The 17,038-nt window shown below is 36.9% G+C and overlaps 1 protein-coding gene across 4 annotated transcripts in view; it reads right to left on the bottom strand.

The window, feature by feature from the left end:
- Window positions 1-802: 802 nt before the first annotated feature.
- Window positions 803-17,038, bottom strand: part of LOC104311397 (phosphatidylinositol-binding clathrin assembly protein) — a 33,982-nt gene continuing 17,746 nt past the window's right edge. The window contains exons 9-22 of one of the 4 annotated variants that reach the window (XM_069810990.1): window positions 15,520-15,605; window positions 14,317-14,440; window positions 12,420-12,556; window positions 11,991-12,094; window positions 10,945-11,091; window positions 10,423-10,482; window positions 10,217-10,327; window positions 9,205-9,321; window positions 9,051-9,081; window positions 8,447-8,567; window positions 6,467-6,490; window positions 6,274-6,330; window positions 5,832-5,939; window positions 803-5,255 (exon numbers count right to left, since the gene is read on the bottom strand). In XM_069810990.1, coding sequence (XP_069667091.1) covers window positions 5,241-5,255; window positions 5,832-5,939; window positions 6,274-6,330; window positions 6,467-6,490; window positions 8,447-8,567; window positions 9,051-9,081; window positions 9,205-9,321; window positions 10,217-10,327; window positions 10,423-10,482; window positions 10,945-11,091; window positions 11,991-12,094; window positions 12,420-12,556; window positions 14,317-14,440; window positions 15,520-15,605 — 1,242 coding nt within the window. In that variant the 3' untranslated portion in view covers window positions 803-5,240. The remainder of the gene's footprint in view (window positions 5,256-5,831; window positions 5,940-6,273; window positions 6,331-6,466; window positions 6,491-8,446; window positions 8,568-9,050; window positions 9,082-9,204; window positions 9,322-10,216; window positions 10,328-10,422; window positions 10,483-10,944; window positions 11,092-11,990; window positions 12,095-12,419; window positions 12,557-14,316; window positions 14,441-15,519; window positions 15,606-17,038) is intronic. The other 3 variants (XM_069810991.1, XM_069810992.1, XM_069810993.1) reach the window with 3 other exon arrangements.

Raw genomic sequence — 17,038 nt, forward strand, 5'->3', positions numbered from 1 at the left:
GTAACGCAGGGAACGACAGAAATGGGAGCAACCGTCCTGCGGGAAGCCGCGGGAGCGGTCCGGCGCGGGAAGGGCACGGCTCCCAGCGCCGCGGTGCGGCCTGCTGCTCCGTCATGGGGCCGTGACGCAGCAGGGACGAGCTGCGGGGCAGGGCAAGCTCCAGCTGCGGACGAATCTCTACAGCGAAATGAAACAAAGCAGCAGCTGCTAAAAATACCGCTCCTCGGGGCCTGGACTCCAGGAGTAAGGAGCGGCTGCAGAGGACGGATCCCGTCAGCGGGGCTGGCCCCGGCCCTCGGCCCTCCGCCGAAGCGGTGGCGGGTTAAACGCTCCATAATTAAACCTTTTCGTGCTGTTGATTTTTGATCTTGAGGCTTTTTACACGGTTAGATGCAGATTTGTGAAAACAGCCCTTTCGCCACCCGCGCTGTAGTGACGCTGAGGGTACAAAACCCCTTCCTTGGCGTTTTTCCTTGGAGTGCCCCAAGACACCCCAGGAGAGAAGGCCAAGTCAGCCCTCCGAGATACAGAGGGCTTTGTGTCTTCCCCTCCATCAACTCCGATGACCCTGCACAGGAAAAAAGAGTCACCACCTCCCAAAGGAGAACAGGATCAAAGCAAAACTTGTCAACCGCTGAAGTTAAGCCACACTGATAACTTGAATAAGGCATAATACCACATTAAATGTAAACACAGAAGAGTAACAAACTAATCAAGCATCCTAAGTCAGCTGTTGCTATCAGTATTACAGAAAGCCTTAAGCCTGAGAACGCAAGAAAGAACGATCTCACACACACACCCCTCACATGTGCCCAAGTTTATTTTTTTCCAAAACTTGTTTCATCAAATAATTGGATATGAGCAGTTTTTAAAAAAACAAACAGTTTGTGTATTAACAAATTGTGAAGTTCCACAATTAAAATATCCACACAGCCAGTCTTGTGCTTAGGCTTCTTTTTAAAAAATTATTAATTCGTAGAACATAAACCCTCAATTTTTATTTTTGTTTTCCAGTTTGTGGCTAGTGTATTTTCTACACATTCTGTATTCTTATAAAATGAAGGAACCCATGTAAAGGAACAGCTGTACAAGAATACATCTGAAAAAAGAGCCTGAACAACCTAAATTATAGTAGCTCCTTTTAAATAAATATCCAATAAAAGGCACAAACCTGTTACGGGGAAAAACATAACATACAAAACAAGACCTATTAAATAAATAATGTAAAAGTGTGGGTTAGGGTGAGGGAAATCTGTTCCAGCACCTATTTTGTCATTGCTCCAAGATGAAATTCCAGCCAAACATTTGGTAAAGGATTAAACTTAATCACAAGGATACACGTTTGAGATATACTGAAAAGGTTTGATGTTACAATTCCTGTTGTAACTCTACCAGTTACTACCATCTCTTTAAATAAATGATCATGAGAATCTGCATAAAGTAGTGATACAGCAACGTATATATCAATGACAAGTCAGATACATCTTCAGCGTAATAGCAACAGGTTTTCTATATTCCTAGCTATCAGTAATGTATAAATGATAACATGTACAGTTTCCATTGCTCAAAAATATAATCTTTTAAATGGAAATAAATGACTGATACACAGTGCCTTTAGATGTTGTCCTTACAATACAAACTACCCAAAACAAAGTTTTCCTTTTTATGTACAAATTAAGCACCGATCCACAGTGCATACTATTCTAATTGTAACCCCACCCTCCCTGCCACACATCAAAAAACCCAGATGGGGATACACCCTGTATTCAATCTTATAGTCAGAAGGTTTTTTGTTGGTGGTTTTTTTTGCGTTTGTTGCTTTGTTTTTAAACAAAAGTCCACTTGTTATTTTTACCTACAAGTTATTCCACCACTATGTGCACAGAACTGAGATTTCTCTAGTATGTGTCCAAAATTAAAAAAAACCCTCAATTCAGTAACTTCTTGGAGGCAAAGTCAAACTATATCTAGAGAACATTAGAAAACCCCAGTTATTTAAAAAGAGGTACACTTTCAAGTCCAACAGGCCTAACACAATCAACATTTCCAAATTCCCCCAGAAGTTATCTACCCCATGAAAGACAGCCTCCCTGTAGCAGCGTGAAGTCCCAACAGTTAGGCTTGAATGACCCACTAAAGTACAATAATGGAAAGCGCTCAGCGTATTTCAAGTCTTCCTCCTTGTTCAGACAAACATGGAGTGACATCTTAGTTATCTGCTTTCTGAAGTATTCAGAACAGGATTCTGATCAAACAAGTTGGAAGGAAACAAAAGGGAAAGTCACGTTTATATACATCTCTCTTCAGTGTTTTACTCATCACAACTACTCAATTCTTGCGCGCTATTACAGTTACCCTCAAGAACAACCTTTGTCTTCAGAGCTTTTTTTTTTCTGAGAACAAGTTCTGAGCCATAAAAGCCTTGACAGCATCTTAAGTCCTTGTTTTTCACTTCTAATGTATGAACAACATTATTTAAAACACAGTACTCTGCCATTTTACGTGTTCCAATGTGTGCACAAGAAAGAGGCTGGCAAAAAACAGTCCTGTGCACTTTAGAGCAGAGATGAGTGTGCAAAGCAATCTTTTCTTCATAAGGATAAATCTGAAAGCTGTGTTTTAATGTATCAAACATTCTGAACGAGACTAAAAAGAAGGTAGCTTATAAAGTTTTTAGGATGTACTTTGTGGCTGTTTCTCCTTTTTTAATACTAAATAAATTGGTATCAGACAGCTTTGCTACAAGAAATCATACTGAAGAACCATTAAAAAATCCAGAGCAAATCAGAAGTAGTGCAAACTATACCTAGTACTAAAATCCATTTCTGAGCAAAGTACATTCCAGATATTCAGAATGCTCTGCAATAAAGTTATAACAAATATATACTGTTTGCCAGGCATTTATTTGCATATTTTTATTAAAATAATGGATTATTACTTATACAACTCAGTATGAGAAAGAGACCTAACAGCTTACAGTGCTAGAAACTGCCTGCCTGTAGCGCTCTCAGCTCTGTCATTAATGCCCAGACATTTATTACTACATGTACTGGTCTAGTTTGAATTCAAGACTTTTCAATGCTGAATAAATCAATGGAATTCACTATTTCTTAAATAAACAGTCCCCTCAACACGATGACCCATTCTAAATGGCATCTATTCCCTCATCACATGGAGGGTAACTAGGCACTGAAGAACTCATTGGCTTAACATTGTACAATTGTTCAACCCAATAAAGGTGGATTAAAGCTTGAAGCCCTTTGTAATTCAAACTTGAACATTAAATTGCTATACACTGGTCCAAATACTTAAAAAGAAAAATCAATACACATTCAGAAACTCTGAGTTTTAAATTTCTGCAAGGTTACATTTCCCAGAAGTTAGTCGTTACAGATTGCAAGGCTTGTGGGGTGGTTTATTATTTTGTTTCTTTTGGGTTGTTTCACTTGGCAAAAATATTTCCATAGGGTTAAGAAATACTACTTTTACACTCTTTGGACAGAATTAAAAATTTAGAAAAGGAGAAGGCTTGTTCCCACTATGAGGAAAGTGCTGTATTTTAAAAGTTCTCTACAGGACCGTTTGACAAGATTCTCAGGCCTATTTGCATTTATAGTGAGAGTCAGAGATATTTCCACAATCACAGACTCCCCAAAAGATAAAAGACGTGCTACTCTGGAGGTCTAATTATTGTAACAATAGAAAACTATTCACTTTTTGAAAACTCAGCTTTAATATTAATCATTAGAAGTCATTTTACAGGAGAGCTTCTCATTGTATTCTGCCACTAAACTTCTGGAAGAAAGGTTGCTCCCAATTCCATTTAGTTGTTATGAACTGCCTTTTTTTTTTTTTTTAATGCTATCACTTTTTATCAGACATTGAAAAATACAAGATAAGGCATTTTCATAGCCGATTTCAGTTTTGGAGGAAGATTGTTAAATACAAAAGATATGCCAGAAGTCTGTACACATCTGACCCATCATGAATAGCATACTTCATAAATTAGTTGATTTAAAAGATTTTCCTCTCAAAAAGAGTCTGGATTTCTTAACATAGCATTTTTACCTTGAAATTACTACAGCAGAAAAAGATTACTGCAGCATTAAAGAAAAGATTATCTAAAAGTTTGCACATATTTACAACTTTAAAAATAATTACTTTTATATGGTTTACAACTAGGTTCTTATTTCAGAAAAGCAGCACAAGCTATTCTCTACAGCTGAATAATTTCAATTTAGTTGCCAGTTCACAAGTGTTGGCACTATTGCAAGGTTTGCTTCTTTTGACCTAATGGACTTTTTAAAAAATTGGATCTCTTGACTCTCTCGCAGATAGCAACAAGATTTTCAAAATGCTCCCATTTGCTGCTCTCGGGGACACCTCCATTCACTGGCTCCCAAAGCTACTCTTTCTTGAGCTATGGAAGGTGCTATCTGCAGAGAAGGTACTCGATGGAAGTGCAGCTGCTGTCACCTGTCGGAGGCTGCACATGCTGTTCTGTACCACACTTGTTTCCCCTACTCCATCACAGACTTTCAGCCCATTTCAGAGCCTGGCTCTTTCAACTAGCCATGTAACACTGACATACCAATGGAGCAATTTATTATTTTTACTATATATATATATATATATATATAAAATATGTATATATCTTGTGATTCACAGCATTTCAAACTCACATTATAAAGTTTGCAAATTACTTTAAGCTATTCTAATGTGAAAAAGCTGTCTGATTTCACACAATATTGGCCTTATGATAATGCAAGCATTGCTCTATCAGAGTATTTATCAGAGCACATAAAAATTTTATTGCTTGACTTCATTTGTGTTGTGTCTTGGTTACAACAGCCGCAGAATTTATGGAGAAAATAAACAGCTTTGACATCCTCAGTTAACTTCCTAAGGTAATCCACTGATGAATAAGGTTGTAGAGCAATCATGTAACCCCTCTTCTCAGCTTTGAAGATGATAATCCAGCTTGTACCTTCTGAGCCAACCTCAATAAAATACATTTTCTGCTGAGCAGTTTAAAAAAAAAAAGTGAACAAACATGACTTCACACTGCAGTGACTGTTATAAACAAGAATCTCTGAAGCATTGCAACTCAAAATAATGTTGTATTATACAGGGAAGAAACAGTTGCCCTGTTCTGGAATACATCATGGAAAGATTGAAATCCAGTCTTTTCTTTTTTTACCAGTATTTGGTTGTTCTCACAACTTGCTGCTTTGGCGGACCTACATAAACTGTATCTGTGAAGTAGAGATTACATATTAATGCCACTTGCAAAACACATGGTTTCTCAGTATTTTAGAATTATGAATCTATTCAACTGCCTTGTTACTTGCAAGTTAAGACTATAGGTTTTGGCACTTTAAAAAAAAAAACCAAAGAACATTAAGACCAACATACTTGGATGACAGGAGTACATAGTTTCTTCAACTCGAATGATCTCGTCCATGCCTTTTTCACTTCCCCACCACCCGATCCTTCAGAAAGCTTTCACCACTGCTGTAGTCAGTATTACTAAACCAAGTATCCAGCTAATATCATAGAAAGTCTAAGTTCTACGTACCTTCACCACTCCCATTTTCTTAATATTGACACAGTAAGAAGTGAGCCACTAAATCTCTGGTTTTTACTTTCTTCCTTGCTTCCTACCTTTGCATGCTCTCACCATCTGAATTTGCTTCTTCGCCAGCAAAAACTGTTGCCCTTGACTGAGGAACCCCTCACTTTCAAATGCAGAAATACATTAGTAGCCCTTCATGAAGCTTTTATCAAGACTAAGTTTCAATGTGACCTTAAGATTAAAGAAAACAGTTCACCTGAGTTTCAGAAACAGGTGCAAATGGATTTGTTGGCCTTAGACCAGGCTGCGTATAGATCATTGACTGGGGTGCCATCAAAGGAGCAGCTCCAACCTGAGGAGGTACCTGTTAGAAAAACAAAACCACCACAAAACAGGTATATAAAATTCAAACTAGTACTAGAAGATACATCTTTTCGTATTGTAAGTATAGTAGAAAATAAGCATATTGACACACACATGTAGTAAAGTCAAAAGTTTTAAAAAACTTGCTGTATAAAATTTAGAGTCATCTCTTCCAATGCACAGTGTGTAAAAGCTATCAGATTTCACACACTATTCACCTTATGAAACAATACATATAAGTTGCAGGATGATTTCAGCATAATAATGCCTGCCATGAAACCCACTGGAGGAGGCAACTAGGTTTTTCAGGAATACAAGATAATCACATCACTTACCATTCCATATACAGGCACTTGAGGTGTGGTCAACGGGTATGTGATAGGAGCAGGTACCTTCAATCAAGAAAATTTTAATGTATTTTAGATAAGCTCATGCATACTAGTAATATATACATATATATAAAACTGTGAAAAATACATATTTTTCAATACTTCAGATAACCAACATATTTACAAGAAATTGACTTACATATCCAGGATAGTGTACTCCATTCTGGCACAGCAAAAGGAGTAAGGACAGAAGATTATTTAAGAGGTATTCAAACTGCAAATTCTAACCAAGGGATGGATTCAAGTCCAGTACCATAACTGTCTGTAACTATGCTCAAATCATTTATTAAAGCAATTAAAGCAGGAGGAAAAAAAAAGTGCAAGGACAGTAACATCAGTAACTATGCCTGTTAACTTGGATAGACTCCCTGCCTAGAAAGCTATCACTAGTAAGACTTACAGGAAAACCAGAAATTTTACTAAATCTAACCACACTTGTGTGAGAAGCTTTTAGAGGACATGGCATGCAATATCCCTTCTTCCTCCCATTACGTGCGAGAAGAGCATAGAAAAAACCAAGGAAGCCAGTGACCATTCAGCTTAAGAAACAAATAGCAATAGACGTTTAGTCAAGTAAACGTTGCTCACATACTAATTTCTGATGTCTGCAACATATCACAGTACGAAAAGAGAAACGAAGAGCACCTTAAGCCGGTAATAACTCTTATCAGGTTATGTTCACAGGCACAGTGATGCATGCATTTCATATTGCCGTGCATTTTTAAGTAGTGCTAGCTATATAAAAAAATGGAGTGCTAGTTAAAATACTTCACGATGAAAGAATATGCAGGCTACGCATGAATTGGAGGGTTAGTACTCTGAATGCCACAGACCAAGCCAGGACAGTTAAATCTTTCCAATACCGGGGCACTGATTTTAAAGACATTCATACCTGAGCTAGTTCTTTGCATCATTAATTGTTGGAATTCCAAGCAAATGAATAAGCAGATACATGGCATAAAGCACTCAGGTGCTTAGACCAGAAAGTATTAAACAGGAACATATGAAATAAAAGCACACAACCCAAATCCACAGTGATCAATGTGTACTAAGGTGCCCTCTATCTTTCAAAAATAAAAACGCATCAACATTCTAAGATGTTCTAGAGCTCCAAGTGGGGGATAAAAAGATTTTATGGTCTCAGAAGTCTCACATAAGTGCTATACAACTGAGACATCCTCCCATGTGAATTTTTGAGTTCCATTTGAGTCCAATACTGGATTTAATATTCTATTCAACTTTGATAATTTTGAATGAGTATACTCACGTAAGATGAGGAAAACAGGCATTACAGGCAAAGTTATTCTTATTGGAAAATAAAGTCAGACAGCAGTCCAAAATTCACAGCAAATGTGGCAAGTACCCTAGTTGTACATATAACCAAGATGAACATTCTACCTCCCTCTAAGGCAGCTATATTTCAGAAGTGGTTTGTATTTGTATGAATATATATAAAGAGAAGATACTTGAAAAATCTCTTTTAAAAGCATGGGAAAAGTCAGTTGCCTACAAATATCCCTCCAAGAAATGAAAATTATTCATTTAAATAACTATAAAACTTCCACTTAGTATTTTGTACTGTGTTAAAAATATGAAGTTGCTGTTGAGCACTATCAGAAGTCCAAAGTGCTGCTTGACCTGATAATTAAGGTGCCTTGCAGGGGTTGCAGCAGCATTTAATGTGATAAAACTGAAAAACGAGCTGGAAAGGAAATAAAAACTGGAAGGAACAGCAATTTTGCCCTTGAAACACATTCTTCGGATTCTTAAAGGTGCGTGTGTGTGCGCATGCGTAGGAGGGGGAAGGGAGCATCTCAAACATGCACATCAGAAATTTTCTGGTTTGGGGTAATTTGTTTCAACTCAAAAAACTTATGAACTGAGATATGTCTCAAGTGAAAGGCTGATTATTTAAGTCTTTAATGGACAAGTTTTACAGTGAGGGGAAGTAAAGCACACTAAAATCTCTACCTCCTTCAGTCTGAGAAGAGATCCTACAAGCATTCCCCCCTGCCCTCAGTGTTGTCCTAAACAGCCTTTGCTATTCTTTTTAAGTTAATTGCAGCAGGTAAGTAGCATTTGCTAGAATGAAGCATGATTTCAATAGTACAGAAATTACCATATGTGGAATAGTGGGTAAGGTGGTAGGGTTCCATGTGGTCGATGTGCTTGTTTTTGCTTGCCAGTTTGTTCCTCCAGTAAGTTTTTTCTCTGTAGGCTGGGTCCACTGCATATCTGATCTAAAAATGAAACTGTGATATTAGTTTTTGCAGAGAGTCAACAGCTAGAGTAACAACAACATAATGGAAAACCAAAAAGTGCCTTAATACACGTACACAGCTGAAATCTATGGGTGGAAGAAGCACTCAGGATTTCAGTAACTGCTTATATATCTCTGTTCCAGTAAGTAGAAAGTCTGGGTGCTCTGTTTTGTGTTAAAAGTAAACTATCATTGGTGCACTGTACAGCATAATGATTAACTGGAGTTTTGTGTAACTGCAAGATCTTTTAATGTGCTTCATAAAAATACTTAAATAAAAATACAGCAACTGCAAAACTAACTACTGTCATGGTGACTGACCACAGACTCACTATTTCAATGCTGTTCTTGGTACCAGATTACTTTCAAGAGTTGAGACTCTTGCCATGTTAAAGCTCGTAAACTGTGCCAGAGACTACCAAATAGTCATGTCAGAATATTATAAGTACATATATGCACTTACTTTTTGGATGGAGTTCCTCCAAAGCCAAGGTCTGGGGGGGGAAGAGAAACAGACAAATCCTTAAGAATTTTTAATTTTGGGGGGGTGGGGGAGAAAAGCTTATTTTGTTTTCAATAAGAAATGAGAAGGTTAAATTTAAAAGCTTCACACTTACTTCCCACTAGATTAGCAAGTGAAGAATCGAGGTCATTTGCCAAAATTTTTCCACTTTGCTGGTGGGCTAAAGTGGCTCTTTGACTTTGTGGTGGTACTGTGGGTTGCAATACATCATCTAGAAAGTTAAAAGCTAAACAAAGAACATAAAAGCAACTGTTAACAAAACAGTTACATTGCATTTAATAAAAGACATCCATAAGCCAGGGCAGTATTTTCTTTATAGAACATTAAGCAGTTTGAGTACTTCTATATGGAGGTTCAACACGCTGGAAGTGTTTAAGGCTTAGACAGAAGCATAGCTTAACCTCTTATTTTTTTTATGGAATACTATATTGTAGCTACTGATCTAGTAGAATCTTTAATTTTACTTCAGCAGTAACTGATAGTATTTTTAAATTAAGATGAATCTTCCCTAAAACTGAAGAAGGAAGGAAGGTTGTTAAATATAGTTTCAAAGCATTCTTGTAATACAATGTAGCAATAATTTCCTGATACTGCTCCTATGGTGAATGCATGCAAGAGTTCTTTTGCTACATGTTCATAAGGACTCTGAATATATAGCAAAACAGCACTAACCAAGAGAAAGATGGTAACTCAGATATCCTTCAAGCAACACATACACACAACTAGTTTTGCATTTTTATAAGTAAACACCTCTCAGTGAAGTTAGAGGGAACTCATTAGCACGTATCAAGGGAAAAACACTGAAGTCATAAGCACTGAAAACAGATTAATATAAGCTTACCCGTTAAGAGATATCCAGTGGGCCATGTTGAAAGTTCATTCCCCCAAAAAGAGAGGAAACTGTTACTACACAGTATATAAGATCAGTCAAAGCTAATTTTAAAGTAAATAACTATAATTGAACTGATTGCCTGTTATCTTATCAGCCCTATAATCGGCTTGCAAATGTATTAAGTTATTAAATTTTAAAAGGCACTAGCAATTATGCTAAATTGTTAAGCAACTGTTGCCTGTAGGGTATAAATTAGTCATAAGCTAGTTTTTACCACTTGTAGTCCTGTACTCTGGTGCTGTAGATTTTCCTCCAAAAACAGCATCAAAGTCCACATTCATTGTTGAAGAGGTGGTACTTGGAGGACCTGAATGAAGAGGAAAACCTGAAAAAAAAGTTTACAGTAATCAAATACACCCGTGGAATAATACCACTCATTACAGTGAAACCAGAAAGTTTAAAAAAAAATAATCAAATTACCATCAACAGTCAGAGGATGATACACAGAAGCATATGTAGGTTTATGACCACTAAAGTCATCTTCGTAAAAAGAGAGAAGAAAATAAGATCAGTTTAAAAGAGAAAAGGAAGAGGGGACCCCAAAATTAAGTCTGCCATTAAAAATTAAGAACTTTTAGTAACAAAAAAGGATTTTTTTTATTTAACGAATTTGAAAAGCTCAAGTAACTCCTGCATTCCCCATTGCAAAAGAGAAAGGAGGTTGCAGTTTGAACGAAATCAGCAAAAATTCCAGCAACATTGCAAGACTTAGGATGCCTAGGTTGGGCAAGCTGAACAAAATAATGAGTTATTTCAACTGTAGAAATAAAACTTTAAGGAAACATATCATTTACTACATCTGGAATTAATGCACCATTTTCACTTTTTATTAAAAAGTGAAGATTGGTCCAAACCACAAAAAGATTACACGGCCCAGTTTATTAGCATTATTATCTCCAGTTGCAAAGAAATTACATGGGGGTTTTTTGTTTGGTTTTTTACCACTAAACAGTTCCACCGTTTGTTTGGAGGAAAAAGTAGAATTGATGAAAGGGGTGGTAGATTTTACAGCTTCTTCAACTGGCTTCATGTCAAAGATGTCCAGATGAGGTGGAGAACCAACACAACCATTTGAGGACGAGAAAGGACCTTTCAGATGCAGAAGTGAAGGAAAGAATACAGAGTACAAATAATGGAAAAGAAAAAAACAGACTGAAATGACTGAATATGAGAATCTCTAGACAAAGTAAAACTGTAAATACTCCACCTAGTGATCAGCCCATTAAAGATACAAATTCTTAGTTTCAGATAAAAATCCTAACAGCTCTCTTTGTTTAGGGAGAATAATTCTAGTATTGCCATTGGGTGGGAGGGGGAGAATGACAGAACATTTATCAATTAAAAGAGTTAGATACTACATTTTTAGCTTCATGAATCTACCGTTTAAATAGCACATAAGGGGTATCAATTCCACCTATTAAAATACCAACACTTACAATGGTGTTAACATTGCCTTATTTCAGCATTTAAGACATTTGACATCCATCCTGATTATTCTTTGGAGGGATGGGTGAAGGTACAGAGAATGCTGTGCCCAAGAAACTGGGAACTACAGGTTTGTTATAAAAACTGTGAAGTCACCAACACCTTTTAAATGAAAAGTACATTTACTATCACTTAAGGGAATGGAAATACTTGTCCAGCATATCTTTTGGAGTTACATTTGCTTAGTTTATATTTCCCAAGCATTTTTAAACTTTGATTTTTAGTTACATTTCTTCTACCTGTCCCCTTCACTGAATAGGTTCTTCATTCCATCTACCGCACATTGACACTACTGCTATGCATTTAAAAAAAGTAACTTTTCTGTAACAGTTTGCCAGAGCTTTCAGATGACTTATTTTATATTCTGACAGGGATAGAAATGTTTGGATGCAAAGTAATTAAGGTTTAAGATGTAGATTCAGTTAAGCATGAATCTGTATTTTATTCTTGTATTCTAAGAATTCATCCATCATTTAGACAGTCAAGTCATTGTATCAGCTCACCTCCCCAAGCACTGCTTGCAGATGTTGATATAGCTGGAGTGCTCTGCACAGTTGGAACAAATGCAGGCTGAAGATCAAAAAGATCACTAGAAAGGTTGGGCATGCTGAATAAGAAAAGAGAGAGAGAGAAACATGAAGATATATAATAGGCATTATATTCTTCTGTTATATGAACACTCATACCAATCTCACTTTCTCTTGTTCACTAGCAGCCCATCAATAATAGTGGTAAAAACCAAAACTAGTAATTAAGCACTTCTTATTGACTGATACCAAAAATTCCTGTGAATACACCAGGAAAGCATCAGCAAAAGGTTATTCTTGAAAAGTACTTCAGAATTAACTAGGATCAGTGCTTTGCAGTTGATTGTGGAGCTACAGGCCAATGAAATAATTTGTGCTTGCTTCAGAAAGCAAAGTATCTCTCACCTATTTGTTGTCGGTGCTGGTACTGCAAAGAGGTCAACAGCTACAGTGGTATTCACACTTTTTCCTGATAAGGTGCTTGGGGATGCTGATGTGGAAGTGGAATTTGGTACTACAGAAATCTCTCTTAATCGCTGTTCCTGAAAAATGAGGTATACAGTTTGCATTTTAGTTTTAGTAATCTATTAACCATTCAGTCCTGAAGACCTTTTCCAAGAAGAAAATTGAATTATGGTCTTAAATAAAACAGTTATTCTTCTGTAAAGTCCTGAAAAGAGATGACTGAAATTAGACTTCAAAGTATTTGTTTTAGCAAAGCCTTTAAAAATCAAGGTGGGTCTTAAGGTTTTAAATAATTATTTTTTTAAACTATCTATAACTGCCTGGAAGTAAAACACTTCTAGTCAAGCTACACATTCTAGGGTCCCTTCATAGTCACTCAGAGAAACACGACAACAGACCTTTGTTCAGAAAGGCCCATTTCTCTCTACTGTTAAGATCACTTCATAGTTCAATTCAGATGTTCAGAAGTGACACCAACAATGTGCATCCTAGTAATACCCATGTTGTGTTGCTCTTAAACTAGCAAAATAAAAATCTAGTTCACATTGTTAATTTCAGGTTTACATCCCTTGTTACTTCTATATATGCCCACTGCACTTATACAGCACAGGTCAACGCACAGGTGTGTGCTTTACACTGCTTAAATTCCTGAAGTAAAGCATTGAGTGAGCTTGCAGGCTTCCCTGCCCCCCAAATGAAAATTTGTATCAACCAATGTAAGTATTCTGTTACAGCAGCTACAAGTCCTATTACAGTAGAAGCAGGACAGTGAAGAGGGGAGACATCTGATGCAACTCCTGAAAACAAAAAAAACCAACCCCAACCAAAAAACCACAATATCACAACACTTGCTGAGATTCAAGTGAAGCAGTCTGGCAGCAAGCAGCAAGGCACAGTAAGAGTGCAGTTTAATAGCAAAAAACCTGCTTCATATTGATTTGAAATATATGCCTTACACCAAGTCAGGAAAAGTGGAGAATCTTCAACAGACCCCTATAACTCCAGAGAAGAAACTCAACTCTGAATGACTGTCAAAGTTTACTTTCACACTCCAAATAGTTTTAAGGCTCTCATAATGTGGCCTCCAGATGACATGAACAGAGTTGCTTCATCATTTAGGTGTGTCTAGAGATGTTACACCAACACAAGAAAAATGCCTAACTGCCCCACTTGCATATGCCTGGGACATGACAGAACTACAGATATAGCTTTCAGCAAGAGAAGCATTTTGCCTTGTTTGAGATTTTATACTGTCTATGTTCTCAGGAAAGCATTATAGATGAATTAAAAGAACCTGAAGGACCAGGATTCAGACCTGAAGAGAGGGATGTTACTAAGAGGACGACTCAACAAGTACCAATGAGCAAAGGAAAGCACATTAAGGAACCAAGACAGAACACACTGATTTTCTTTCAAATGTGTTATTAGTCAAAGTCCATAAATTATACCTAAATACATATGATTTCAAACAGTTTTTCAAACTAAATTATAGACTTACAAATAAGAGCAGTTAAACATGGGCAGAACTATAGCATATATTCTCATTATGAGCAGCATGACTGAAGAATCACACTAAAGCCATATTCCATACATCATGGGGAAAAATAATTCCCTCCTACCAATAATCAGTCTTAGAATAGCAATGCTGTATGTTCAGCTGCTGAGATGTAACCTAACTGTTGTATAATCATTTTGTGAATTTGAGATAAATAATCTCTTGTAAGGAAGGAAATAAATTATTTATATCAGCTGTCTACTGTTCAAATCATACTTCTGGTAGAAGGGTCAACCACATATTGTAAAAATGTATGTGTAAAAACTTGTAAAAATAAAGTACCTTAAGTGCCTGCAGTCTAGCTTGCTCCTCCTCCAATGCCTGCTGCTTCTCTTTCTCATCCATCCTGCTAAATGACATTCCTGTATTGGCAAGTGTGGAAACAGCACTGGATAGGGCACTAGCTCTAAAACCAGAAATAATTACAAACAGTTTTATTAAGAAAAACAGTCAGATATACATCACTTAACAGTTTAATCATCAAATGCCTTATCTAGTTGTGTGTTATTCCCCTTCCACTCCAGTCTTTTCTTCCCTTACTCTCTGGTACACAAAAGCGGACACCCCAATAATAAGGGAGTTTGGTGAAAAAGTGGCATGAATACACAGGATTACTCCCTCAAGTTTCAGCAGGCAGAAACTAGAAAGTGCAAAACATATCAGTTGTCTTTTTTCTTTAAGGTCATATATACCAGACTGGAATTCTATTCCATTCAAGTAGCAGAGGCACAGAAAGCTTGTTTGTATGTATTATATATACAACAGTAAACAAAGCACACAAGTAATTCCCTACATGGTATCCTTTTTAGCAGAATACTGTGGTAGTGAACCCTCAGATATTTGAAAAAGAAAAAAAAAGTCTGAGGAGCAAGACAGCAACTCAGGAATGTAGCTTACACTAACACATTTATCAATATTTACCAGGTTTCTGTGGGAGAATGCCTATGCCAAAAGAGACCTTTCACTCTTCAGTCAAAAGTACTGTTCATACATATTGATACTGTACTTGACAAAGAATAACACAATCCTTGTCAGCACAAAGCATCTAAGCTAATTTGGCTGTTCTGAGAAGGGACTGAAGAACTTTTATAAGCAGGTTATGATAAATACACAGTCTGAGGTAGATAATTGACAATAAAGATACTTTCCTATCTTGGGTAAAAAGAGTCTCGAAACCCAAATACCTTAGAATTCTTATAAGCAAAGGACTTCAAATGAGTAAAAGCTAAAAAGAGTAATATACAAGGTCTCAGCTCAGCGATTTATTACAGCATAATAAGAAGAGACACAGGCAGACATAACTAGCTTTCAAATGTGACTAAGCTATCAGATTACTACTACTCACTAGATGCTTCATTTATACTTCTAGGAAGATATATTTGGAAGTTAATAAAATTCAAGGAGAACACCAAATGACTAAATCCTGAAAATTCTTACTATACATATCCTAAGTATAGGCATCGTTGTAATTCATTGAGTGCTCACCTGCTGGCAGCGGAGACTTCTTTTGTTTTCTTTCCCTCCACAGAAGCCAAATGCTGTTCCAGTGCTTCAAGCAAGCTGCTGGGTGCCTAAAGTTGAAGTATTTATAAAACAGTGCTTCTAGACAACACACCATTGTTTAGTACACAGATTAGTTTCCTCATCCACTAACAACAAACAAAACCCCACACATCAATAATTGTTTTGGGTTTTGTTGCCATCCTGCACACTTGAATTCTATCTACCCAGTTGTGGTTCTTTAAAAGGAGTGGCACCACAGAGACATGAAGTAAGGATTCCCTCAGAGTAGGTCTGCTTCTGTGTATGCAAGTTGCATTCTTGTTTTTGGCAACAGTATTTGCCATGTTAAGATTAATCCAATAATCACAGCTGATTAAGCAGTACTCCCTTAAACTCACAGAAGTACCAAAATGAAGCCTTTGCATTTCTGATCCCCTTTCACCCCCTAACAGCAAAAAGCCAATCACTTTCCATTCAAATATTTACAGTCAAAGGCTTGCATTAGAAACACTTGACTTCAGCAGAATGTTAGGTTGGATAAAAAAAGCAATCAAATTCAATCTGATCCCAACAATACTATTGCAGACTGAGTGGGTATTCAACATGACTACACAATAAACCAACTCAACTACTCCAAAGCCTTTGGTAGCCTAAAACACTAGAAAACAGCAACATCACTTCAAATAAAGTTGTTTTCTGGTAGATTCCCCTCCCAGGAAAAGTGTTACCCATGAAAAGTTTTTAAGCATTAAGCTGTTTTTTAAAGCAATTAAGAAGATTCCAAAAAACAGGCTTCTTGCCACTTAAATCCAGCAGGAAGGCACTAGACACCTCAGCCAAGACTTGACTAGACACCTAAATGAATTTTAGGTGACCGATACTCATAAACTTACCAAGACTTTTGAGAGCACAACCATGACATTATTCAGTACCCGATACAAAGATTTTAACTGATAGGTAACAAAAGAGCAAGTTTAAAATATACAGACTAAGGCGCACCAGAGCTGCTTTGGTTCCTACAGAAAACAAGGAAGAAGTGCCAATCATAACCTGCCTTCTTTCTACCATATACTTGTATTCACTACAGAAATATTTATTCCATACCAAAAGAAACAGCTTCAAAGCTCTGAATAAATTTGAACTCATCTTGCTTACACAGTCTTAGTAAGAAGTAAGATTTCTCCAAATCACCCTATAAAAACAACCTCCAGCAAGCAAAATTATTAGGCTGGCACTTTCAGAAGAGTTCACTGCCTTGCTATTTTAGCCACACTGCTCTCTTGGCTTTTACCTACACAGTCCATACTCCATAAAAATCAGTGAAATAAACTGTACTGCAGATTCAGATGAAGGGAATAGACCTCCAAATTTTTCATCTACTTGCCAGCTCAGTCCTCCTCATCTGGCAGGAGTTTCAGAGACATTAAGCCTTTCTTAACACTTGCCAACTTTCTGTAGGTAGAACAGATATGATAGGTATTGTTCAGAAGAAAAAACAAAC

Source organism: Haliaeetus albicilla, chromosome 23 (assembly GCF_947461875.1).
Source record: "Haliaeetus albicilla chromosome 23, bHalAlb1.1, whole genome shotgun sequence".
Classification (NCBI taxonomy): domain Eukaryota; kingdom Metazoa; phylum Chordata; class Aves; order Accipitriformes; family Accipitridae; genus Haliaeetus; species Haliaeetus albicilla.